At 47.3% G+C, this 27,306-nt stretch overlaps 1 protein-coding gene across 2 annotated transcripts in view; it reads left to right on the top strand.

Moving 5' to 3' along the window:
- asah2 (N-acylsphingosine amidohydrolase 2) overlaps nt 1-25,016 on the top strand; it is a 69,500-nt gene extending 44,484 nt beyond the window's left edge. For both annotated transcript variants that reach the window (XM_055647250.1, XM_055647249.1), the window contains 6 exons: nt 7,668-7,766; nt 15,239-15,334; nt 16,586-16,738; nt 16,911-16,970; nt 19,843-19,931; nt 24,697-25,016. In XM_055647250.1, the coding sequence (XP_055503225.1) occupies nt 7,668-7,766; nt 15,239-15,334; nt 16,586-16,738; nt 16,911-16,970; nt 19,843-19,931; nt 24,697-24,880 (681 nt within the window). In that variant the 3' untranslated portion in view covers nt 24,881-25,016. The remainder of the gene's footprint in view (nt 1-7,667; nt 7,767-15,238; nt 15,335-16,585; nt 16,739-16,910; nt 16,971-19,842; nt 19,932-24,696) is intronic.
- Nucleotides 25,017-27,306: the final 2,290 nt, after the last annotated feature.

Genomic DNA, 27,306 nt, shown 5'->3' with positions numbered 1-27,306 from the left:
AAGTCAGTGGATATATTTAAGGCAGAGAAAGATAGGTTCTTGATTAGAACAGTTGTCAGAGGTTATGGGGAGAAGGCAGGAAAATGGGGGTTTGGAGGGAGAGATAGATCAGCCATGATTGAATGCGCGGAGTAGAGTTGATGGGCCGAATGGCCTAAGTCTACTCCTATCACTTTTGACATAATCAGAGCCAGGTTTGGGAACAGCTCTATCCAATACTGCGAGAGAGTGCCGTTCATCCCATCATGTCTACTCCGCTAGCTAATCATGGTTGATCTATTTTCCCCTCTCAACCCCACTCTCCTGCCTTCTCCACGTAAACTTCCATGCCCTTCCTCTTCAAGAACCTGCCGATCTCCCACAGATTCACCACCCTCTGGCTAAATATATTCCTCCTCATCTCCATTTTGAAGGTACGTCCTCTTATCCTGAGACTGCGCCCTCCTGTTCTAGACTATCCCATTACTGCAAACATTCTTTCTACATCCACTCTATCCAGGGCCTTTCATTATCCGATAGGTTTCAATGAGGTCCCCCTCCTCATCCTAAACTCCCAAGGAGTACAGGCCCACAGCCTTCAAACGCGCCTCATATGTTTGAATATGGCCAATGTCCACATTGAAGCCCATAATGTAAATTGTACAAACTGCCTCCACAGAAATGTTTTGAGCGATGATGGCCAAATTCAAAATGAATCATTTTGGCAGATGTCGAGTTATGCTTGTAATAAGGCTCGTACCACGACGTAAACAGAGTATATCTTTAATCTGTACAATAACAGCAGCAACTGCAACAGCCTCGTGTAAGCCCAGGCCTCTCTCTAACTGCCCACACCCTGGGTTCCAGGCACATCCGGTTACTGGAGCCTGGCTTCTGGCACACAGGGTCCTAGTGCCCCTCTGCTCAGTCTTACACTATTATTGCATAATACCACATCTCCCTTTCTTTGAGAACAAAGGGTGGACTACCTTTGTCTCTGCAGGCCTTAAGGGGTTTATTCTGCCCTTTTGCTGGAAGACCTGTCCCTGATCTAAGCATGCAAAATAGAAATAAAATAACTTACACGTTACCATACTGTGAACTATTCTTTCAGGTTTCAGGTAAATGTAACAGGTTTACAGAACATTTTCACATCACATTTCACTCTCTCTTTTTCTTTATTGTAGAAAACAGATCAATAAATCACAAATCAAGTCTCTGCGGCTTTCTAACCTCTCTCCCACACCTAGTCCGCACAGTCTCTGTGGTGGGGCCCTCTCCGCTGGGTGATGCTGTCACTGGTGGAGCTGGGTCTGGTGGAGCTGGCTCTTCTCCCACCGGTGGCTCATCCGCGTCGACTACCTCACTGTTGGTCTGCAGCGGCACCAAGTGCTGCCGGTTCCTCCCCAGTGTGCCCTGAGGCACCTGGACGATATAAGAGCGAGGTGCATTGTGTGTTGATAGGACTTTGCCTTTTTCAGCCAGGTTAGGCAAGAAGCGGCCCAGCTGATTGACCATGCCCAGAAAACTCCTGAGTTCGCTGACATTTTTGGGTGCATCCATCTCTTGTACTGCTCTCGTCTTCTCTGGATCTGGCTTCACTCCATCTGCTGAAATTACATGACCCAGGAATCTGACTGTGTGGCGTGTGAGCTCACATTTGTCCATGTTGAGCGTAATGCCGGCCTTTTGTGCCTTCTCTAGCACCGCATGTAGCCGCACATCATGCTCCTCCTGCGTCTGTCCCCAGACCAGGATGTCATCCATATGACACAGTACCCCCTCCAGGCCACCGGTCACTTCTGTCATCATCATCCTTTGAAAGTGCTCGGGGGCTGATGCTATGCCAAAGGGTAGACGGTTAAAATAGTAGCGCCCAAAAGGCGTGATGAAGGTGGTGTATTTGGCAGACTCTTTTGTCAATGGTACTTGCCAAAAGCCCATGTTGGCATCTAATTTGCTGAATACTGTTGCCCCAGCTAGCATGCCCAGAGTGTGCTCGACAGAAGGTAGGATAAACTTTTCTCTGCATACTGATCCATTCATCATTGTGAAGTCCACACAAATGCGAACATCACCTGTTTTTTTCGGCACCACCACCATCCCGGCACACCAATCAGTCGGCTCCTCAATCTTGGTGATTACGCCCATCTTCTCCATACGGTCTATCTCCTCCTTCACTTTTCCCATAAGCGGCAGAGGGACTCTGCGTGGCGTGTGGAGAGAGAAGGGCACAGCCTCTGGCTTCAATTTAATTGAGTATGGCCTCCGAACAAGACCCAAGCCGCTACACAGCTTCGGATATTGTTGTCTCACAGATTCCAAGGTGATGCCGTCAACCCTGCACACAAGCTGAAGCCTTTCTATGGCAGGTCTTCCCAACAGTGCAGTGTGGAGGTCTTTTACTACATAAATGTCCTCTATGGCTGTCTTGTTGCCTCTGCGCAGTGTTTCTCTGGCTACGCCCAGGACAGAGAGTGCATTGCCCCCTGGCCCCAACAATGGGCGTGTCGACACTGCCAGGCACTTCACATCATGCCCCCCTGTAATGTCATGGTACACCTCCACTGGCATGGCGGTGACATCAGCACCAGTATCTATTTTAAAGCACACTTTTTTTTGTCTCACTTGTAGCTGCACCGTCCATGGGTCTTTTCCAGCATCCACGGATCCCAGGAAAAAGCTCTCTTCTTCCTCTGTAGTGACAGCATTGAGAGATTTAGCACCGTTTCTGCACACTTTGCCATAATGTCCCTTTTTGCCACAGTTGTGACACGCAGCATCTTTAGCAGGGCATTCCAATTTTCCATGCGAGGGCATTTTTCCACATCTATAGCAGGCCTTTGAACCTGGCTGTGGCTGTGTATTAAATTTATTTTTGCCTGGTGTTTGTGCTTGTGGCTGAGGCTTTGAGGGAAATTTGGGTTTTCTGTAGCTTTTAGCATGCACAGCATCAACATTTGAGCACTTGCTAGCACCGCTATTTTCTCCTCTTAAGTCAAACCGCTGTCGTCTAACTTCTTCAGACTGCCTTGTCTTTGTTATAGCAGTTTCAAGGGTTAGGTCTCTGTCTAGCTGTAGCTTTTCGGACAATGAGACGTTTCTCAGCCCGACCACTAACCTGTCGCGGATCAGCTCGTTCTGTAACTGTCCATATTTGCAGTGTTCGGCTAATCGTATAGAGCAGTGATGAAGGAATCCACCGTTTCTCCTGGCAGTTGCACACGCTGATTGAACTTGGCTCTTTCATAGATAACATTCTTTTTAGGCACAAAAAATGCATCAAAGCCTGCCTTGACATCCGTGTACACCCTCCTCTCATCTGCAGTTAGCGTTAGCCCCTTTAGCACATCATCTGCTTCATCGCCCATGCAATACACTAACGTGTTCACCTGGTTTTCTGCCGACGTCGCGTTTAAATTGCTTGCAAGCCTGAAGCGGTCGAATCTCCTGATCCAACGCTCCCATTCTTGAGGCTTGGTAAAATCGAATGGCTCTGGAGGTTGTATTGTGAACGTAGCAGTTGGTGTAGGTTGCGCCATATCTGCCAGCTCGTCTCCTATTTCCCGCCAAAACGATACACCGTCCTCTTCTTCTTTATTTATTTTCTTGCTTACAAGTCTCCCAGTTCTGGCACCATGTCGAGTTATGCTTGTAATAAGGCTCGTACCACGACGTAAACAGAGTATACCTTTAATCTGTACAATAACAGCAGCAACTGCAACAGCCTCGTGTAAGCCCAGGCCTCTCTCTAACTGCCCACACCCTGGGTTCCAGGCACATCCGGTTACTGGAGCCTGGCTTCTGGCACACAGGGTCCTAGTGCCCCTCTGCTCAGCCTTACACTATTATTGCATAATACCACAGCAGACACAAAGCGCTGGTGCAACTCAGCGGGTCAGGCAGCATTTCGGGAGAAAAAAGATGGCTGACGTTTCGGGTCGGGACCGTTCTTCAGATTCGAGAAGGTCTGAAGTCTGAAGAAGGGTCCCGAACAGAAACACACCTTTCCATGTTCTCCAGAGATGCTGCGTGACCCGCTGAGTTACTCCAGCACTTTGTGTCTATCTTTGGTGTAAGCCAGCATCTGCAGTTCTCTATTTCACTGCATGGATTAATTTGTTCCAGTGTGGATTTGATCACCATTTGGTCTTAGAAAACCTTTGCTGTTCCTTCAATGTAAATCCCAACACAGACCCTTCACTGAATGGACTGAAGTGCTTCGAGATGGCAGCACAAACAAATCCTCTTGTGGGTACAGGTGCACAACCTTTTATCCGACAGCCTTGGGACCAGACACTTTTCGTAATTCGGAATTTGTCGGCCTTCGGAATGGAAATTTTTTAGCGTAGATTTTAATGGCTGGCTCAGTGGTAGAGTGCTCGGCTCATATCCGCAAGGTCGCGAGTTTGCGCCTTGATCCCGGCAGTTCCTCGGTCGCGTGTTTGAGTCTTCAATGTAGTTTTTTCTTGCAGAATAAATGTCTGTATGAAATGCAGTGTGTTGAATGAATTCCTGTAAATGTGACCGCAGCATTGAATCACCTCCCGCACTCATGTCACCCTAGCGGGGCTACATGCCCTTAGGCGGCCTAAGGCGACATTTTCACACTCTTATATCCGTGTGCAGCAGAGGCGACATGCGTTTGGCGCCAAACGTGAGCTTTGGTGTGCAGACGACATCCTGGAAAAAATGTCCGGTTTCTTCCAGGTAGGCGATATACCCTCCCGGGCAATATACCCTCCACTTCTCTTTTATGAAGGGGATTTAGTTCCCCTTTCTTCCAGGACCGACCGGAGGTTCCGCTGTCACCTCTGCGGGCCACCCTCGGTGAACGCTCACTCAACTTTGTCTTGGGATTCCTACTCTCCCGCACAATGTACCCTCACCTTCTCTTTTATGAATGGGGATTTAGTTCCCCTTTCGTCGAGGACCGACCGGAGGTTCCGCTGTCACCTCTGCGGGCCGCCCTCGGTGAACGTCCTGTCTCCCTGTCCCTGGGATAGCAGGGGGCGATCAAACAGCACAATACCCCCCTCCCCCTCCAACTCCAGAGGAATCTGCTCCCCGATGGGCCGCTACGGCGACAAGTGGCAGTTCGCCCACAGCCCGAGCTGCGCGACCCCAAGAACAAGACGTACCTTGCACACCATCAGCTTCTGCCCCTACGGGGAGCGTGTTCCTCTGGAGTTGGAGCGGGGCTGGGCTGGAGTTGCTGATCTGGGATCTCCGTGCTTGCAGTGGGCCTGGGGGTCGGTGTCCCGATGAGGGGGCCCAGCTCGGGCTGTGGGCCAACTGCCACTTGTCACCGTAGCGGCCCATCGGGGAGCGGCTTCTGGTGGTCCTGATGTCTCCCGCTAGCCTGGAGTTGGAACGGGGCTGGGCTGCTGCTGGCTGTGGATCTCTGGGATCTCCGTGCTTGCAGTGGGCCTGGGGGTCGGTGTCCCGTTGGTCCTGACGTCTCCGGTGACTGGAAGGGGTCACACACATGGCCGGGAAGCAGAGGGGTGTAGGTGGGGTGAAACTGAAGGGAGCGACAATCTGCTGCTCCCTGCCCGCTGAGTTAAAAAGTTCCCACGCAAGACTCACGATACACTGTGTATCGTGAGTCTACCGTGGGAACTTTTTAACTCAGCGGGCAGACAGCAGCATATTGTCAATTATTAACCCTCCCGCGCAATATACCCTCACCTTCTCTTTTATGAATGGGGATTTAGTTCCCCTTTCTTCGAGGACCGACCGGAGGTTCCGCTGTCACCTCTGCGGGCCGCCCTCGGTGAACGTTTTCAAGGACCTTTCTTCAAGGACTGAAAAAATCCTTCCGCTATTCGGAGGTTTTCGTTATTTGGATCTTCGGATAAAAGGTTGTGCACCTGTATTAGCAATGGACAATAGGTGCTGGCCCTGCCAAAGATGCCCTTGAAATGAATTTAAAATCTTCTTGGGGTGGCACGGTGGCGCAGCGGTAGAGTTGCTGCCTTGCAGTGCCAGACACCCGGGTTTGATCCTGACCACGGCTGCTTCTTATGGTGGGTGGAAAGGGTCAAAGACTTCAAATTCCTGGGCGTGCGCATTTCCGAAGATCTTTCCTGGTCCCAGCACACTGATTCCAATTATAAAGAAGGCACATCAGCGCCTCTACTTCCTGAGAAGATTACGGAGAGTCGGGATGTCAAGGAGGATTCTCTCGAACTTCTACAGGTGCACAGTAGAGAGCAATGTGACTGGTTGCATCGTGGCTTGGTTCGGCAACTTGTGCGCCCAGGAGCGGAAAAAGTAGTAAACACTGCCCAGTCCATCACTGACCTCCCCATCGTCGAAGGGATCTAGTGAAGTCGCTGCCTCAAAAAGGCAACCAACATCATCAAAGACCCACACCATCCTGGTCACATACTCATTTCAACACTGCCATCAGGAAGAAGGTACAGGAGCCTGAAATCTGTAACATCCAGGTTCAGGAACAGCTACTTCCCCACAGCCATCAGACTATTAAACACAATAATAATAATAATAATAATATTTATTTATTTATATAGCACTTTTCAACAAAACCAGTATTTGAACCAAAGTGCTTTACAGAGATTGATTAAATTAATTGAACAGATCAATGCAATAAATCCATACAAATCAAAAAAAGAGAAAAAAGAGAATAAGAAAAAAGACACAGAAACAGTACACTATAGAAATCAACATGAAACGTCCCCCCACAGCAGAATTCACTGTGAGGGAAGGCACCAAAAATAACCAGTTCTCCCCCTCATAGTCCACCCGAGGTCGGGGCCTATATCTGGCCTCCTCAGCCAGCGGCGGTGTCTTCAGGCCCTCTTGCCGTGAAGCTGGATCATCGGCGTCGGTGAACATCCATCAGCGGCCTGGACTGAAGCGGCCGCTTCCCGACGCGAAGACTGCAACGACCAAAGTTCACAGGCCGCGCCGGCCGAACCTCCGACTCTGGCGATCTCGGATCCCAGGCTCTGCGGTGCTGTCGGCGGTAACAGTGCCCCAGAGCTTACCGCAAGGCGACCCGGCAAGGCATCGCCCGCTCCTTGTAGGTGTCCCAGCATCTACACCGCCGTCGAAGCTGCAATATCAAATAAGCTCTGAACAATAACAGTCTATTATTATTATTTGCACTATATCTGTTTATTTACTGTGTATATACGGTCTATAGACACACTGAACTTTTTTCTTCCGTTTTGTAATATGTTTACATATTCTGTTGTGCTGCAGCAAGCAAGAATTTCATTATCCTATCTGGGACACGTGACAATAAAACTCTCCTGACTCTTGTCTGCTTGTGGGTTTTCTCTGGGAGCTCAGGTTTCCTCCCATACGTCAAAGAAGCACAAAAGCTGTTCACGGTACACATGGTACACATGACAATAAACTAAAACGGAACTAATTGGCTTGGTATAATTGTAAATCGTCCCGTGTGTGTGTGTGTATAGGATAATGTTAGCGTGCAGGAAATGCTGATCACCACGGGCTCGGTGGGCCGAAGGGCCTGTTTTGTCACGCTGCTCAAAACCTAAACTAAAACTTACATGTAACATTATCTGACAATATTACCTATCATTGATATTGCCTGCAACAACACTAATGATTAGTAGATTTTCATATCCGTATTTGGGTGTGAAAATATTGCATTAATAACTTTTATTTCAAATGCCGATCTTTTTCCATCCCAGGAGCTTGAATCCAGTGGATCTTTGAAAGACTTCGATGTGGTGGTTGCTGGCCTATGTAACGTGTACACACATTATATCACCACTTATGAAGAATACCAGGTAATTAAAGACTTCATATCTCACATGATAGATTATTAATAGATATGATGATACATTAAGTGCCTGTACCACTTGGGCGACCTAATCCGCGAGTTTGCCCTCGACTCGTACTCACAGCATGGTCGACACGAGATCGTAGGAGGTCTTTGTAACTCTCCGTCATGCTCGACAGTGGTCTCTGCGTACTCGCGGCCTCAGCTAGGTCGCGGCGTTTTTTTCAAAATGTTAAAAAATGCCAGCGAGTAAAAAAATGTTGCCATGGAAAAAAATTGATACTTTTTTTATTCGCAAGTTTATTTGTAGTAGGTTGCAGTAGGTCGGCATGTTAGTTGTACGTAATCGAGGGTAGTCGAAGGTAGTCGTAAACAGTCTTCAGCATAGTCGAAGGGAGGGTGAAGGAGATCGAAGGAGGTTGTCTTCACTCTCCGCTATTCGGTGTCCAATTTTCCCGAAGTTAGTCGTAGCCAGTTATAGCTAGTCATAGCTAGTTGAAGCTAGTCTTCAACATAGTCGAAGGAGGTGGAAAGAGGTCTTCTACATAGTCGAAGGAGGTCTTCAACATGTCATTTTTGTAAACTCTTCTAAACTCACCAATTAGGTTGCCCAAGTGGGACAGCCCCTTTATAATGCAATTGGTATCAATGGAATTCTGCGATTTTGTCAATTTTCATTTACCTTTCAGTCTTCTTTAACTTGTTGGCAGATCTGAATTATTCTACTGGATCTCCCGATTGCAAATCATTTTGACTCCCCTTCCCGTTCCTGTACAGACCTATCTGTCCTGGGCCTCTTCCATTGCCAGAGTGAGGCCCATATGCAAACTGGAGGAACAGCACCTCACATGGGTAGCTTAAAATTCAATTGTATGAACATTGAATTTTCAAATTTTTAGCTAACCAACCATCTGTAGTTTATCCCATTCCTTCTATCCAGAGATGCTGCTTGACCCACGGACTTACTCCAGCTCTTTGTGTCGATCTTCCTATCTACACTAGACCTATCCGATCACATTTGGCTCAATTCATAGAAACATAGAAAATAGGTGCAGGAGGAGGCCATTCGGCTCTTCGAGCCAGCACCGCCATTCATTGTGGTCATGGCTGATCGTCCCCTATCAATAACCTGTGCCTGCCTTCTCCCCATACCCCTTGACTTCACTAGCCCCTAGAGCTCTATCTAACTCTCTCTTAAATCCATCCAGTGATTTGGACTCCACTGCCCTCTGTGGCTGGGAATTCCATACATTCACAACTCTCTGGGTGAAAAAGTTTTTTCTCACCTCTGTCTTAAATGACCTCCCCTTTATTCTAAGACTGTGGCCCCTGGTTCTGGACTCGCCCAACATTGGGGACATTTTTCCTGCATCTAGCTTGTCCAGTCCTTTTATAATTGTAGGTACACAAAAAAACTGGAGAAACTCAGCGGGTGCAGCAGCATCTATGGAGCGAAGAAATAGGCAACGTTTCGGGCCGAACCCCTAGAAGGGGTTCGGCCCGAAACGTTGCCTATTTCCTTCGCTCCATAGATGCTGCTGCACCCGCTGAGTTTCTCCAGCTTTTTTGTGTACCTTCAATTTTCCAGCATCTGCAGTTCCTTCTTAAACACTTTTATAATTGTATATGTTTCTATAAGATATCCCCTCATCCTTCTAAACTCCAGTGAATACAAGCCTAGTTTTTTCAATCTTTCTTCATATGACAGGCCCGCCATCCCAGGGATCCATCTCGTGAACCTACTCTGCACTGCCTCAATCACAAGGATGTCCGTCCTCAAATTAGGACATTTCCCTCTCATCTTTTCCTATCCATGTGCCTGTCCAAGTGTATTTTAAATGCAGTTATAGTACCTGCCTCAACTACCTCCTCTGGCATCCATGTGGCCGTGTGTTGTCTTTCCGCTGACTGGTTAGCACACAACAAAAGCTTTTCACTATGCCTCGATACTTGTGACAATGAACTAAAACTCCAGAATTGATGGAGCAAGTCAGAGGGCACAGGACCAATTTCTGCTCCTCTGCTAATACTTTTCCTTTTTGTTCGTGTTTTTGTAGAAATTGTTGAAGGAATGTTACATGATGTTCTGCAAAACAGTCTTAAGGGTATAGCGGCTCAAAATACTCCCTGCAATCTGTTCACCAGCTGCCAAAATTCCGTTGTCAGCAGTCTTCTTAAAGGTGGAGCTGCTAATGCACTGGATTTTCCAGCTGGATTTGGATCCATGACTAATTCCAGAAATTATTTTTTTTACTTTAAAGAGCCAAGTTTTCAAGAGTTCACAGATACAGTGGATCCACTGCTATGACGTGTTCCACCCAACCTCATTGCACTGTTGAAGGCAAGGCTTTACACACAATCCCACCCAGTCATTCATGCCAGGATGAAGTTTTATGTTTAGTATAGTTTAGTTTAGTTTAAGGATGGATACAGTGCGGAAACAGGCCCTTCGGCCCACCGAGTCCGTGCCGACCAGCGATCCCCACACATTAACACCACCCTGTTAAAGGTAGTGTATCCAAATGAAAGGCTTGGATGGAGTGGACATGGAGAGGATGTTTCCACTAGTGGGAGGGTCTAGGACCGGAGGACATTGCCCCAGAATGAAAGGACGTTCCTTTAGAATGGAGATGAGGTGGAGTTTCTTTAATCAGAGGGTGGTGAACCTGTGGAATTCTTTGCCACAGAAGGATGTGGAGGCCGTCAGTTAATATTTTTAAGGCGGAGATAGATAGATTCTTGATTAGTACAGGTGTCAAGGGTTTATGGGGGAAAAGGCAGGAGAATGGGGTTAGGAGAGAGATGATGAATGTCGGAGTGGACTAGATGGGCCGAATGGCGTAATTCTGCTCCTGTCACTTATGACCTTATGTCCTTACACCTCCCGAATGACAATTTACAATTTTACCCAAGCCAATTAACCTACAAACCTGTACATCTTTTGTGTGGGAGGAAACCGAAGATCTCGGAGAAAACCCACGCAGGTCACAAGGAGAACGTACAAACTCCGTACAGACAGCACGATCAGGATGGAACCCGGGTCTCTGGCGCTGTAAGGCAGTAGCTCTATCGCTGTGTTACCGCGCCACCCTTTAGGTTAAGGTTTATTACTGCCACGTGTACTTGGTGCCGGTGAAATTCCCCGTCAAAGTAACACAACTATTCAATATGATCTCGATGGCCCCTCTTCTTTCTCCTGACCACGGCTGTTGTCTGTACGGAGGTTGTACGTTGTCATAGTGACGTGTGGGTTTTCTCCGGGATCTTCGGTTCCCTCCCACACTCCAAAGACGTGCAGCTTTGTAGGCTAATAGGCTTCGGTGAAATTGTAAATTGTCACTGGTCGGTGCGGACTCGGTGAGTCGAAGGGCCTATTTTTGTGCTGTATCTCTAAACTAAAAAGACCACTATGGTTCCTTGAGTCTACGAAGTGAACTTTACACGGCCCTTGACCTTGATACATCTTTGCCTGCCCTTATCTGATAGCATAGCCCAGCATCGTCACCTAGCAACCTTGGTTCAAGACCTGCTGAAGCATGTAACATATTATCATGTGGGTTCTTTTTGGGGAAAGTCAAACTCTAATACAATAGATAGCACAGAGGGGAAGGCTAGAGGATCTTAAGTGGTGAATCATACTTCAAAGGGTGGATGCAAGTTATTGGGTGAAGGGATTTTGTTAGGAGTTAGTTAGCAGTGAGTTTTTGAGTTACTTTCAGTGATTCATTTGCTGAAGAGACTTGCACAATCTGTTCATACACTGATGGTAACTATGGGAGCAGTGACTAGGGGGCCTCGACACACTTTGCACGGTGCCTTGTGCCTGCATATGGACCAGTGGGTTTTGAGGAATGAGTGGGTTAGCAGTCGATGAGCGTTTGATGACACTGGGCCTGTACTCGCTGGAGTTTAGAAGGATGAGGGGGGGGAACCTCATTGAAACTTGCCGAATAGTGAAAGGCCTGGATAGAGTAGATGTGGAGAGGATGTGGGAGAGTCAAGAACTAGAGGACATACTGTAGCCCCAGAATTAAAAGATGTTCTTTTAGGAGGGAGATGAGAAGGAATTTCTTTAGTCAGAGGCTGGTGAATCTGTGGAATTCATTGCCACAGAAGGCAGGGGAGGCCAAGTCAATGGATATTTTTAAGACTGAGATAGATTCTTAATTAGCACGGGTGTCAGGTTTATGCGGAGAAGGCAGGAGAATGGGGTTAAGAGGTAGAGATAGATCAGCCATGATTGAATGGCAGTGTAGACTTGATGGGCCGAATGGCTTAATTCTGCACCTATCACCGGAACTTAAAACATCTTTGTAAATCTTCTCAGCGCTCCTTTCAGCTGTATTTGTTTTGTATCAGTTGGCTTTGGCTAATGTTGTGCCTTTAGGTGGTTTCATAAAGCTTCCCTTGGCAAAGTATTTGCTGTGGAAGTTCAAATGTATTAGAAGGATCTTTAGATTCTGGTTTACACTGAAGATAGACACAATATGCTGGAGTAGCTTAGCGGGTCAGGCAACATCGCTGGAGAGAAGGAATAGTTGAAGTTCCGGGTCAAGACCCTGGTTCAGACCCTGAAGTCTGAAGAAGGGTCTAGGCCTGAAATGTCACCTATTCCTTCTCTCCAGAGATGCTGCCTGACTCGCTGAGTTGCTCCAGGATATTGTGTCTATCACAGGAGGGATTGGTGAGCACAGAGCTCCACCTGGTGGCCACACCAGAAACTGACAGACTTCACCAAGAATATCTGGCAGGATATCTGTGAATTCACACTTCAAGGCCTTGGCGGAGAGGACTTGAGGCTAATGCCTTGATGTGATCTGATCTCACTCCTCCTGCTATGTAATGATTGGCACTGTTCTCAAATGTGAAATGTGCCTTTTTATGAATGACTATTTATTACTTTAGTTTAGTTGAGATATAGAGTGTGTAAACAGGCCCTTCGGCCCACCGAGTCTACGCCGACCAGCGATCCCCGCACACTAACACTATCCTACACACACTAGAGACAATTTACAATTCCACCAAGCCAATTAACCTACAACCATGTACGTCTTTGGAGTGTGGGAGGAAACCGAAGATGTCAGAGAAAACCCACGCAGGTCACAGGGAGAACGTACAAACTCTGTACAGACGGCACCCGCAGTCGGGATCGAACCTGGGTCTCCGGCGCTGTAAGCACCGTAAGGCAGCAGCTTTACCGCTGGGCCACCGTGCTGCCTTAATAAGTAACTTTTAAAGAAACTCATTAAAGAGTTCTCCCCCGAGAACTAAGAACGACCAACATGACTGTAATTTTGTAAATTTATCGACGCTAGAAACATGGCGATTTTGTTTGACGCCACCTAGGTACATGAAGAGGATTTCCAAAGTCTACAGAGTGATTTAGGCCATTTGGAAAAATGGGCTGAAAGATGGCAGATGGAGTTTAATGCTGATAAATGTGAGGTGCTACACCTTGGCAGGACAAATCAAAATAGGACGTACATGGTAAATGGTAGGGAATTGAAGAATACAGTTGAACAGAGGGATCTGGGAATAACCGTGCATAGTTCCTTGAAGGTGGAATCTCATATAGATAGGGTGGTAAAGAAAGCTTTTGGTATGCTAGCCTTTATAAATCAGAGCATTGAGTATAGAAGCTGGGATGTAATGTTAAAATTGTACAAGGCATTGGTGAGACCAAATCTGGAGTATGGTGTACAATTTTGGTCGCCCAATTATAGGAAGGATGTGAACAAAATAGAGAGAGTACAGAGGAGATTTACTAGAATGTTGCCTGGGTTTCAACAACTAAGTTACAGAGATAGGTTGAATAAGTTAGGTCTTTATTCTCTGGAGTGCAGAAGGTTAAGGGGGGATTTGATAGAGGTCTTTAAAATGATGAGAGGGATAGAGTTGATGTGGACAAGCTTTTCCCTTTGAGAATAGGGAAGATTCAAACAAGAGGACATGACTTCAGAATTAAGGGACAGATGTTTAGGGGTAACATGAGGGGAAACTTCTTTACTCAGAGAGTGGTAGCGGTGTGGAATGAGCTTCCAGTGGAAGTGGTGGCGGCAGGTTCGTTGGTATCATTTAAAAATAAATTGGATAGGCATATGGATGAGAAGGGAATGGAGGGTTATGGTATGAGTGCAGGCAGGTGGGACTAAGGGTAAAAAGTTGTTCGGCACGGACTTGTAGGGCCGAGATGGCCTGTTTCTGTGCTGTAATTGTTATATGGAAATGTGACGAGAATGAATCATTGAATTGAATCATTGTCTATGATCAAGAGAACTGTTTAGCTCATGTCACGAGGGCAGCACGGTGGTGCAGCTGGTAGAGCTGCTGCCTCACAGCGCCGGAGACCCGGGTTCGACCCTGACTTCGGCTGCTGTCCGTGTGGAGTTTGCACGTTCTCCGTGCGATCGCACGAGCTTCCTCCGGGTGCTCCGTTTCCTCCCCATCCCACAGACGTGCGGGTTTGTAGGTTAATTGGCCCTCTGTAAATTACCCCCTAATGTGTAGGGAGTGGATGAGACAGTGGGATAAGATAGAACTAGTTTGATCTAGGTCGGCATGGACTGGGTGGGCCAATGGGCCCGTTTCCACTCTGTATATCTACACTAAACTAAACCATGTTATAATTAGATTGCGCAAGTCTCTTCGATAAATGAATCGCTGGCGTTACCTTATAGCTGTTACACTCTTCACCAGAGAGGATTGGGTGACCCATTCCTTCTTCTCCAGAGATGCTGCTAGTCCTGCTGAGTTACTCCAGCAGTTTGTGTGTTATCTTCTGTGTAAACCAGCATCTGAAGATCCTTCGTACACAGTCTTTTATTAAATCTCTTTACCCGATAACTTACAATTTGCCATTAACTCTCTACAGCCTTCCCCTATGCACTGTGTCTTGTATTTGAGGTTGACTTGATTGTATTTACAGTATGTATAGTCTGAGGAGTGGTCTTGACCCGAAACGCCACCCATTCCTTCACTCCAGAGATGCTGCCTGCCCTGATGAGTTACTCCAGCATTTTGCGTCCATCTTCAGTGTTCACAAGCAGCTGCAGTTCGAGCCATTGACAGTGAATAAATACATGATAAGGGAATAACGTTTAGCGCAAGGTAAAACCAGTAAAGTCCGATCAAGGATAGTCCCGAGGGTCACCAAAGAGGTAGATAGTCGTTCAACACTGCTCTCTGGTTGTGATAGGATGGTTCAGTTGCCTGATAACAGCTGGGAAGAAACTGTCCCTGAATCTGGAGGTGTGCGTCTTCACACTTCTGTACCTTTTGCCCGATGGGAGAGGGGGGAAGAGGGAGTGGCCGGGGTGCGACTCATCCTTGATGATGCTGCTGGCCTTGCCGAGGCAGCGTGAGGTGTAGATGGAGTCAATGGAAGGGAGGTTGGTTTGTGTGATGATTTTTTGTTTTGATGATCTGCTCTTTGGTAATTTGAGTGTCACCATTACACAATCACGCTTGTTTCTCCCCCAGGTTCAACGCTATGAAGCGGCATCAACCATATACGGTCCCCACACTCTCTCCGCTTACATACAGTCGTTCAGAGGCTTGGCTAAGGCCATAGCTGAGGTCAGTATTGAAGCTTATTGCGTTCCCTCTCAGGAGCTAATTTCTCCAGGCTAAACCTGCAATGAGGTAAAACTGTCACTCAAATAAGTTCGCTTCAGTCTCTTTCAAGAGCTTTAGTTTCCACTATAGGTTCTAATGGCGGCAGAGTGGCGCAGCGGTAGTGTTGCTGCCTTACAGCGCATTCAGCTCCCGAAACTCCGGTTCCATCCCAACGACAGGTGCTGTCTGTACGGGGTTTGCACGTTCTCCCCGTTACTAGGATGTTGCCTGGGTTTCAGCAACTAAGTTACAGAGAAAGGTTGAACAAGTTAGGGTTTTATTCTTTGGAGCGCAGAAGGCTAAGGGGGGTCTTTAAAATGATGAGAGGGATAGACAGAGTTGATGTGGACATAGCTTTTCCCTTTGACTGAATAGGGAAGATTCAAACAAGGGGACATGACTTGAGAATTAAGGGACAGAAGTTTAGGGGTAACATGAGGGGGAACTTCTTTACTCAGAGAGTGGTGGCTGTGTGGAATGAGCTTCCAGTGAAGGTGGTGGAGGCAGGTTCGTTTTTATCATTTAAAAATAAATTGGATAGTTATATGGACGGGAAAGATATGGAGGGTTATGGTCTGAGCGCATGTGTATGGGACTAGGGGAGAATACGTGTTCGGCATGGACTAGAAGGGTCGAGATGGCCTGTTTCCGTGCTGTAATTGTTATATGGTTATATGGTTATATCTCGTGGCTTTCCTCTGAAATCTTCGGTTTCCTCCCACACTCCAAAGCCGCACAGGTTTGTAGGTCAATTGGCATAATAAATGTAAAAATTGTCCCTTGGTGTGTGTAGGATAGCGTTAATGTGCGGGCATCGCTGGTCGGCGCGGACCTGGTGGGTCGCAGGGCCCGTTACCGCGCTGTATCTCTGAACTAAACTATTTCATACAGAAGTCTTAGTTTAGTTTAGAGTTGATATACTCTTTGATATATACAGTTAGAATAGCTGTTACAATAGCTTCTTCAGACTGAGAGTCAGGGGAGAGGGAGTCCAGACATGTGGAGGGGTAAGGTGTGAAAATGACAGATCAAAGCAGAAGATGTTAAGGGAATGTGGAATGGCTCATTGCTAGCTGCGGGGAAGGAGATGAGGTGGCATCCGATCAGGAAAATTAATCAGAAGGACAGTGAAACTGGTCGGAGAACTTGGATAAGGGAGGGACAGAGAGAGGAGAAAGCAAGGTAACATGTATCCATTTTCCAATGCTCTAGAATTCTGTTGATCAGTTGCCCAAAGGCCCCGAACCACCCAATTTCCCGGACAAGAAGCTGATCTCCTTGCTGCTTCCTAACCCCGTTGATAAGAAGCCGAAGAACACAACGTTTGGTGATGTAGTTATAGATGCACATGCTGCGTACAAGCCGGTAAGCCAGCAATGTTGATCCATGCTTCTGGTTTTAACAAGCGGCTCAGTCTTGAAATTACTGACCAAAGTGCCAACAATTTTGGGGGGAAATATTGCAAGAATTGCCTTGTAAAACCCGTGTGCTCTCGATGCAATGTTTAACTATCTTTCCACCTCTCTATTTGTTGTAGGGAGATATTGCAGAAGTGACTTTTATTAGCGGCAATCCCAGGAACTCGGTTGGTTTCATGGTACGTCACTTAACCAGGTGGTGATGGTGAAGGAAAAAAGTTATTGTTTGAATTGATAGATTGAAAGGTATAGCATGAAATTTGACCCTTTGGGAATTTTCTCCGGGTGATCCGGTTTCCTCCCACACTCCCAAAGACGTACAGGTTTGTAGGTTAATTGGCTTCTGTAAAGTGTAAATAGTCCCCGGTGTGTAGATAGTGCTAGTGTACGGGGTAATTGTTTGTTGGCACGGACTCTTTGGGCCGAAGGGCCTGTTTCCACGTTCTATCTCCAAAGTGTAAAACTGTTGCCTCGCTGTTCTAAAGTCCTCTGCTTCAATCCTGACCTCGGGCGCTGTCCGTGTTGCGTGTGCTCATTGACCGCGTGGGTTTCCTCCAGGTGCTCCGGTTTCCTCCCACATCCCAAAGGCGTGCGGGTGTGTGGGTTAAATGGCCCCTCTGTAAATTCCCCCCAATGTGTAGGGCGTGAAGACAAAACTGGGACAACGTGGAACTGGTGCAAAAGGGTGATCAATGGCCAGTATGGATCCGGTGGGCTGAAGGGCCTGTCTCCACGCGGTGTGTCTAAACTGAAATTAACGTACCAACCCCCACATCTTTGGGATATGGATTAGGCCAGAGAGCTCTTTAGCACCTACAGACCTGTTTGGACAAATCGGCAACAGAAAGACTATGGTATAGCTCTGAATCCCTCTGATTCAGGTAACCGCTTGTGAATCATTGATTAGGTTTAGCGATAAAGTGCGTTAAATTACCAACTATGACCAATATATTAGACAGTGGAGAAGAGTTTCATTTTCAGTTTAGTTTATTGTCACCTGTACCGAGGTACAGTGAAAAGCTTTTTGTTGCGTGCTAACCAGTCAGCAGAAAGACAATACGTCATTATAATTAATCCATTTACAGCGTATAGAAACATAGAAACATAGAAATTAGGTGCAGGAGTAGGCCATTCGGCCCTTCGAGCCTGCACCGCCATTCAATATGATCATGGCTGATCAACCAACTCAGTATCCCGTACCTGCCTTCTCTCCATACCCTCTGATCCCTTTAGCCACAAGGGCCACATCTAACTCCCTCTTAAATATAACCAATGAACTGGCCTCAACTACCCTCTGTGGCAGAGAGTTCCAGAGATTCACCACTCTCTGTGTGAAAAAAGTTTCTCCTCATCTCGGTTTTAAAGGATTTCCCCCTTATCCTTAAGCTGTGACCCCTTGTCCTGGACTTCCCTAACATCAGGAACAATCTTCCTGCATCTAGCCTGTCCAACCCCTTAAGAATTTTGTAAGTTTCTATAAGATCCCCTCTCAATCTCCTAAATTCTAGAGAGTATAAACCAAGTCTATCCAGTCTTTCTTCATAAGACAGTCCTGACATCCCAGGAATCAGTCTGGTGAACAATGGTATAGCTCTGAATCCCTCTGATTCAGGTAACCGCTTGTGAATCATTGATTAGGTTTAGCGATAAAGTGCATTAAATTACCAACTATGACCAATATATTAGACAGTGGAGAAGAGTTTCATTTTCAGTTTAGTTTATTGTCACCTGTACCGAGGTACAGTGAAAAGCTTTTTGTTGCGTGCTAACCAGTCAGCAGAAAGACAATACGTCATTATAATTAATCAATTTACAGCGTAAAGATACATGATAAGGGAATAACGTAATGTCAGCAAAGTCTGATCAAGGATAGTCCGATGGTCATCACAGAGGTAGATAATAGTTCAACACTGCTCTCTGGTTGTGGTGGGATGGTTCAGTTGCCTGATAACAGCTGGGAAGAAACTGTCCCTGAATCTGGAGGTGTGCGTTTTCACACGTTTGCCTGATGGGAGAAGGGGGGAAGAGGGAGTGGCCAGGGTGCGATTATGCTGCTGGCCTTGCCGAGGCAGCGTGAGGTATAAATGTAGTCAATGGAAGGGACGTTGGTATGCGCGATGGTCTGGGCTGCGTCCGCAATTCGTGGCAATTTCTTGCGGTCCTGGATGGAGCCGTTCCCAAACCGCGCTGTGATGCATCCCGAGAAAAATGCTTTCTACCGCGCATCTGTATAAGTGGGATACGGAGACAGATTGTCGGGGACACAAGGAACTGCAGATGCTGGAATCTTCAGAAAAGCACAAAGCGCTGGAGGAACTCAGTGGCTGGAGTAATGGACAGGCGACATTTTGGACACAGATTAGTGGATCAGCCTTCAGTTGACAGACAGAGTATGAAAGACATTGGAGATGATGAGGAACGGCAATATGAATGATTGGAATTCCAATGTCATTTAGATACAACCGTCAAACTGTTGCCCAATTACATTTATTCGCTCAGACAAGTTTATGAAGTCTGACGGAGGGTCTCGACCCCAAAACGTCACCGACTGATGTTCTCCAGAGATGCTGCCTGTCTTGCTGAGTTACTCCAGCACTTGGTGTCCTTTGGAGAGAAGGGGAATGGGTGACGTTTCGTGTCGAGACCTTTCTTCAGACCGGAAACGTCACCCATTCCTTCTTTCCACAGATGCTGCCTGTCCCGCCGAGTTACTCCAGCTTTTCGTGTCTATCTTCAGTTTAAACCAGCATCTGCGGTTCCCTCCTACAGACTTTGTGTCCTTTTGTGCATTAACCAGCATCAGCAGTTCATAGAAATGTAGATACATAGAAAATAGGTGGAGGAGTAGGCCCTTCAGCCCTTCGAGCCAGCACTGCTATTCAATATGATCATGGCTGATCATCCACAATCAGTACCCCGTTCCTGCTTTTCCCCCCCATATCCCTTGATTCCGTTAGCCTTAAGAGCTAAATCTAAGTTCTTTGCTGCTACGTTTACTGATAAGTTTCCTTAATTTTGATATACATTTGCGTTATCCCACGTCCGCTTTAGGCTGGTGGAACATTTCTGACAGTCGAGAAATCTGACCATGTGGCTGGCAGATGGGCAGTACGGTACAATGATGCCTCCTGGGACACACGGTAAGTCTTTTATTGTCGGTGGCACCATGTTATAGGAAAAATGTTGTCAAGCTTGAAGGGGTTCGGGAAAGACTTATGAGGATGTTGCCAGGACTAGAGGGTCTGAGCTATAGCGAGGGGTTGAGTAGGCTGGGTCTCTATTCCTTGGAGAGCAGGAGGATGAGGGGAGATTTTATCGAGGTGTATAAAATCATGAGAAGAATAGATCGCGTAGATGCACAGAGTCTCTTGCCCAGAGTAGGTGAATCGAGGAGCAGAGGACAGAGGTTCAAGGTGAAGGGGAAAAGATTGAATAGGAATCCGAGGGGTAACTTTTTCACACAGAGGGTGGTGGGTGTATGGAACAAGCTGCCAGAGGATACAGTTGAGTCTGGGACTATCCCATCATTTAAGAAACAGTTGGACAGGTACATGAATAGGACAGATTGGAGGGTTATAGACCAAGCGCAGGCAAGTGGGACTAGGGTAGCTGGGACATTGTTGGCCGGTGTGGGAGAGTTGGGCCGAAAGGCCTGTTTCCGCACTGTATCACTCTATGACTCAATGGCATATTATGCCCTGCACCCGCGGTCAGGATCGAACCTGGGCCTCAGGCGCAGTGAGACAGCGGTTCTTCCGCCACGCCACTGTGTGTTCTCGTACCCTTCTAGTTCACAGTTGTTAAAAATGTTAGAGTCATTTTTATAGTTAAGTTTAGAGATAAACAGGCGCAGTTGTTAAAACATGTTAAGAGTCCATTTTTATAGTTTAGTTTTTTTTTTTTTTTACAGATAAATTCAGGCCCTTCGGTACACTGAGATGCGCACCACCATCGTCCAAACATGATCCCAGCACATTAAATCCTTATTGAGGATACTACCCTACACACAAACTAGGGACAGACAGGGCGTATTTAACACCCGGGCACACACCAGGCCTGGCTCGGGTAGAACCCTCCACTGTACCGTACCACACCTGGACATGTACTTTTGGAGTGTAAGAGGAAACCGAAGATCTCGGAGAAAACTAGTTGTTGGTAGAATTGTTCAATTGCCAGTAAAACAGCAGGGAAGAGGTTGTCCCTGAATCTGAAGGTGTGCGTTTTCACACTTCCGTACCTCTTGCCTGATGGGAGAGGGGAGAAGAGGGAGTGGCCAATGTGCGACTTGTCCTTGATGATGCTGCTGGCCTTGCCGAGGCAGCGTGAGGTGTGAATGGGGTCAATGGAAGGGAGGTTGGTTTGTGTGATGGTCCGGCTACGTCCACAATTCTCTTCAATTTCCTGCGGCCTTGGGATGGCGCCGTTCCCAAACTGTGCTGTGATGCATCCCGATAAAATGCTTTTCCACAGCGCATCTGTAGAAGATGGTGAGAGTAAGTAAGTAAGTTTATTGGCCAAGTATTCACATACAAGGAATTTGCCTTGGTGCTCCGCCCACAAGTAACAACATGACATACAGTAACAGTTACGAATGACTCGGGAAAACACTAAACATTAATAATAATAATAAAACATTAATGATAAAACACCATTGATCAAGCATGTGAACCAACCGAATACCAGATCAAAGGGAGGCTGAGGTACGTTGTTGAGTAGAGTGACAGCCACCGGGAAGAAGCTGTTCCTGGACCTGCTGGTCCGGCAACGGAGAGACCTGTAGCGCCTCCCGGATGGTAGGAGGGTAAACAGTCCATGGTTGGGGTGAGAGCAGTCCTTGGCGATGCTGAGCGCCCTCCGCAGACAGCGCTTGCTTTGGACAGACTCAATGGAGGGGAGCGAGGAATCGGTGATGCGTTGGGCAATTTTCACCACCCTCTGCAATGCCTTCTGATCGGAGACAGAGCAGTTGCCATACCATACTGTGATGCAGTTGGTAAGGATGCTCTCGATGGTGCAGCGGTAGAAGTTCACCAGGATCTGAGGAGACAGATGGACCTTCATAAGTCTCCTCAGGAAGAAGAGACGCTGGTGAGCCTTCTTGATCAGAGTAGAGGTATTGTGGGTCCAAGAGAGGTCATCGGAGATGTTAACACCCAGGAACCTGAAGCTAGAAACACGTTCCACCTCCGTCCCGTTAATGTGGATGGGGGTGTGCGTGCCGCCTCTGGACTTCCTGAATGGTGAAAGGGGTCAGAGATGATCTTATTGGGGTCATGCCAAACCTCCTAAGCCTTCTAAGGAAGTAGAGGCGAGGGTGTGCTTTCCTGGCTGTTCTTCAACGTGGATGGTCCAGGAGAAGTTGGTGGTGGTTTTGACTCCCAGGAAGTTTCAATCAACGTAGGAAGCGTTCAATAATTTCTACTTTGGTGCCATCAATGCAAACCGGGGTATGTGCACCGCTTCACTTCCTGAAGTCGACCGCAATCTCCTTTGTCCCGCTGATGTTGAGAGAAAGGTTGTTGCCTCGACACCAATCATATTTACACCGAGGGCGGTGGGTGCCTGGAACTCTCTGCCAGGGGAGGTGGTGGAGGTCGATACAATAGTGTATCATTTAAGACTTTTACGTAGGCATGGCGGGCCACCCCGTCTGGGCGATCAAGCTCCTGCATTGGTGGGGGGGATTTCAGCTCCCGTGCGCCGGGCGATCTACCCCGGGATCGGGAATAGAAACATAGAAACATAGAAAATTAGGTGCAGGAGTAGGCCATTCGGCCCTTCGAGCCTGCACCGCCATTCAATATGATCATGGCTGATCATCCAACTCAGTATCCTGTTCCTGCCTTTTCTCCATACCCCCTGATCCCTTTAGCCACAAGGGCCACATCTAACTCCCTCTTAAATATAGCCAATGAACTGGCCTCAACTACCTTCTGCGGCAGAGAGTTCCAGAGATTCACCACTCTCTGTGTGAAAAAGGTTTTCCTCATCTCGGTCCTAAAAGATTTCCCCCTTATCCTTAAACTGTGACCCCTTGTTCTGGACTTCCCCAACATCGGGACCAATCTTCCTGCATCAAGCCTGTCCAACCCCTTAAGGATTTTGTAAGTTTCTATAAGATCCCCCCTCAATCTTCTAAATTCTAGCGCGTACAAACCGAGTCTATCCAGTCTTTCTTCATATGAAAGTCCTGACATCCCAGGAATCAGTCTGGTGAACCTTCTCTGTACTCCCTCTATGGCAAGAATTTCTTTCCTCAGATTAGGAGACCAAAACTGTACGCAATACTACAGGTGTGGTCTCACCAAGACCCTGTACAACTGCAGTAGAACCTCCCTGCTCCTATACTCAAATCCTTTTGCTATGAATGCTAATTCGCCTTCTTCACTGCCTGCTGCACCTGCATGCCTACTTTTAATGACTGGTGTACCATGACACCCAGGTCTCGTTGCATCTCCCCCTTTTCTAATCGGCCACCATTCAGATAATAACCTACTTTCCTGTTTTTGCCACCAAAGTGGATAACCTCACATTTATCCACATTATACTGCATCTGCCATGCATTTGCCCACTCACCCAGCCTATCCAAGTCACCTTGCAGCCTCCTAGCATCCTCCTCACAGCTAACACTGCCCCCCAGCTTCGTGTCATCCGCAAACTTGGAGATGTTGCATTCAATAGTCGAATGTTGTGCGGTTTTGGAGCTCCCGACTCGGTCTCTCCTGAGAGCGAGCTCCTTGATGTTAAAGGATATGCAGAGAATGGAGGGATATGGATCAGGTGCAGGCTGAGATTAGTATAATTCGGTATCATGTTCAGCAGAGATATTGTGGGCTGAATGGCCTGTTCCTGTGCTGTCTGTTCTAACTGCAACCTCAGGTATTAGCAGCTTTTTCCCTTAAATAGATCAAAAATGTATTTGTTCGAAATGGAAATAATATTTGCTGTGCCAGTCATTTGTATTTTAAGTCCATTAGGACTCAAGAATAAGTCAATGCATCTTCTTATTGATTAACTTCTAAAACAGTGCATTACTTATTTATAGTATTCAACTACCATACGCAATCAATCAGTCTTGCAGCAGTGCTGCCTCTAGTGGTGGAGAGGCTCTACTCCATGATAGAAAGTGCATTGTTATTGTGTTCACATTCACACGTTATAGGGGTAGAATTAGGCCATTCGGCCCATCGGGTCTACGCCATTCAATCATGGCTGATCTCTGTCTCCTGATCCCATGTTCCTGCCTTCTCCCCATAACCCTTGACACCCGTTTTAATCAAGAATTTGTCTATCTCTGCATTAAAAATATCCACTGACTTGGCCTCCACAGCCCTCTGTGGCAATGAGTTCCACAGATTCACCACCAAAGAGGGTAAGGAAGTCCAAGGATTCCCAATCCACCAAGTGAATGGCTCCTTGAGCTCCTCAGTGTTTGATCTTCCATCTCGAGACCACGGGGTCTGGGTGGGGGTGGGGGGGGGAGGGGCGATCACAGTGGCGCGGCGGTAGAGTTGCTGCCTTCCAGCGAATGCAGCACCCGAGACCCCGGTTCAATCCCGACTACGAGTTCTATCTGTACGGAGTTTGCATGTTCTCCCCGTGACCTGCGTGGGCTTTCTCCGGGATCTTCGGTTTCCTCCCACACACCAAAGACGTACAGGTTTGTAGGTTAATTGGCTTGGTAAATGCAAAATATTTTGTTCCTAGTGGGTGTAGGGTGGTGTTAATGTGCGGGGATCGCTGGTCGGCGCGGACCCGGTGGGCCGAAGGGCCTTTTTCGCGCTGTGTCTCTAAACTAAACTAAACCAAACCCATGTTGAACGGTTCACGGCGGCAGGTGAAGGCAGGACTTGGAAGAATCGATCATATTTGCAATTTCTAACTGTTGTTTGTTTTTATTTTGAGGTTGTACTGGAACAAAGGTCCAAGAGGTCACAGCAATGTCACGGTGTCCTGGCACATCCCGTATTCCGTGGAGATTGGAACATACAGAATCCGCCATTTTGGTCATTTTAAGACCTTACAATTTCTAAAGCCAATCTTCAATCCTTATAACGGCTCCTCCACAACCTTCCAAGTGACAAGTTGAAGTTCCTGAATCACAAAATCGTTTAAATCGCAGAAGATTTTTCAAAGCCCCTTGATTACAGTGTGGGAGGACAGTCAATTAATATATAATTCTGCCTATTTAGATTATTTGCTTTTGGATGTCGTTTAGTTTAGTTTAGTTTAGTTTAGTTTAGAGATACCGCAGCGGAAACACACCCTTCAGCCCTCTGGGTCCGCGCCGACCAGCGATCCCCGTACACTCACGCTACCCTACGCACAGTGGAGACAAATTAATAATAATAATAATAATAATAATAATATATTTTATTGTCATTGCACATAAGCGCAACGAGATTTGGGTTTGCAGCTTCCATCTGATGTCAAAACTTAAATAACTAATAAAATTTAGATTTATATACCGCAAGAGCATGGTGCAGATGTGTCTGTGTGACGTGACCATCTGAGGGAGACAGTCCAGGGGGTGTGGGGGGCACTAAGCAAGGCCGGTTCAGAGCCGCTATAGCTCTGGGAAAGAAGCTGTTCCTGAGTCTGGAGGTGCGGGCGTAGAAGGCCTTGTAACGTCTGCCGGAGGGAAGTAGTTCGAACAGACTATTACAAGGGTGTGAGGAGTCTTTATGGATGCTGACGGCCTTCCTGAGGCACCGTGTGTGTGTGGTAGATGCCCTCCGAGGCTGGGAGCGGTGTCCCATTAATCTTCTGCACTCTGTGGACGACGTGCTGAAGAGCTCTCCTCTCCGCCTCCGTGCAGCTGAGATACCACACAGAGATGCCATACGTTAATATGCTCTCTGTGGTGCAGTAATGTACAATACAGTTTACAATTACACCAAGCCAATTAACTTACAAACCTGTACGTCTTTGGAGTGTGGGAGGAAGGCGGAGAAAACCTACGTGGATCACGGGGAGATTTACAAACTCCGTACAGACAGCACCCATAGTCGGGATCGAACCCGGGTCTCTGGCGCTGTGAGGCAGCAACTCTACCGCTGTGTCACCGTGCTGCCATTTTCTGGGATAGAAATAATCTTCGGTGACAGGAGCAGCAGAACAGGAACGGGAGATTCCTGAAGATCAACTCACTCCCCTCGATCGGATAAATGTAAAATAAATTACGTGATAACGCTAACAAAACATTGCAAATTAGATTAATTGAAAAGATGCTGATTGGATGAAGAACTGTGGCATTTATAAAATGCTTGAAATTTTGTATAACACAGACAAGATATCGTCTCAAATTATCCTTGCGAATAATCACAATAAATAAATATATCTTCCCAGAATTGTGAGTGACTTTAGACTTTTAAGATACAGCGCGGAAACAGGCCCTTCGACCCACTGATTCCATTCCGACCCACAATCATCCCGTACACTAGCACAATCCTACACGCTAGAGACAATTTACAATTTTAACAGAAGCCAATTATCCTACAAACCTGTACGTCTTTGGAAAATAGGAGGAAACCAGAGCACCCGGAGAGAACCCACATGGTCACAGCACCCGTTGTCAGAATCGAACCCGGCTCTCTGGCGCGGGAAGGCAGCAACTCTACCGTTACGCCACTGTGCCGCCCTCAAATAAGGATGAATGAGGTCCAGGGCCAAATCCTGAGTTTAGGATATTAATATTGGAAACATTCTAATTCAACCTGTGGCAATTTTCGGGTTATAATGAAGAGTCAGTTTCAGGATGAGAGGGATACTGTAGAATGATACAGCGGGGGGGGGGGGGGGGGGGGGGGGGGGGGGGGGGGGGGGGGGGGGGGTGGGGGGGGGGGGGGGGGGACAGGCCTTTCAGCCTAACCTGCCTACACTAGCCAACATGTCCCAGCTGCACTAGTCCCACCTGCCCGCATTTGGTCCACATCCCTCCAAACCTGTCCAACCCATGTACCTGCCCAACTGCATCTTAAACGTTGGGATAGTCCCTGCCTCAACTACCTCCTCTGGCAGTTTGTTCCATGCACCTATCACCCATTGTGTAAAAAAGTTACCCCTCAAATTCCTACTAAAATGATTTCCCTTCACCTTAAACCTATGTCATCTGGTCCTCGATTCATCTACTCTGGGCAAGAGACTGCGCATTAACACAATCTATTGTGTAGTGATTTTATACAGCTATGTAAGATTACCCCTCGTTCTCCTGCCCTCTGGGGAATAGTCCCTACCTACTCAACCTCTCCCCTCCCATTGCTCAGACCCTCTAGTCCTGGCAAAGTCCTTGTATATCTTCTCTGTGCCCTCCTGTCTGAGGAAGGGTCTCGACCCTGGGTTGCTCCAGCAATTTGCGTCTACCTCCGATTGAAACCAGCATCTGCAGTTCTTTCTTGCACATTCTCTGTACCCTTTCCAGCTCCCCGGACTGAAGCCATAACTTTGATCTACTCAATAATAGCACAACCAAGTATTTCTCAAGCAAGGGATCAATAAAACTGGAGCAAAGAAGAG

This window comes from Leucoraja erinacea, chromosome 15, assembly GCF_028641065.1.
Source record: "Leucoraja erinacea ecotype New England chromosome 15, Leri_hhj_1, whole genome shotgun sequence".
NCBI classification, from domain to species: Eukaryota; Metazoa; Chordata; class Chondrichthyes; order Rajiformes; family Rajidae; genus Leucoraja; species Leucoraja erinaceus.
The sequence above is the reverse complement of the archived record's forward strand: the minus strand, read 5'-3'. Positions and strand labels throughout refer to the sequence as shown.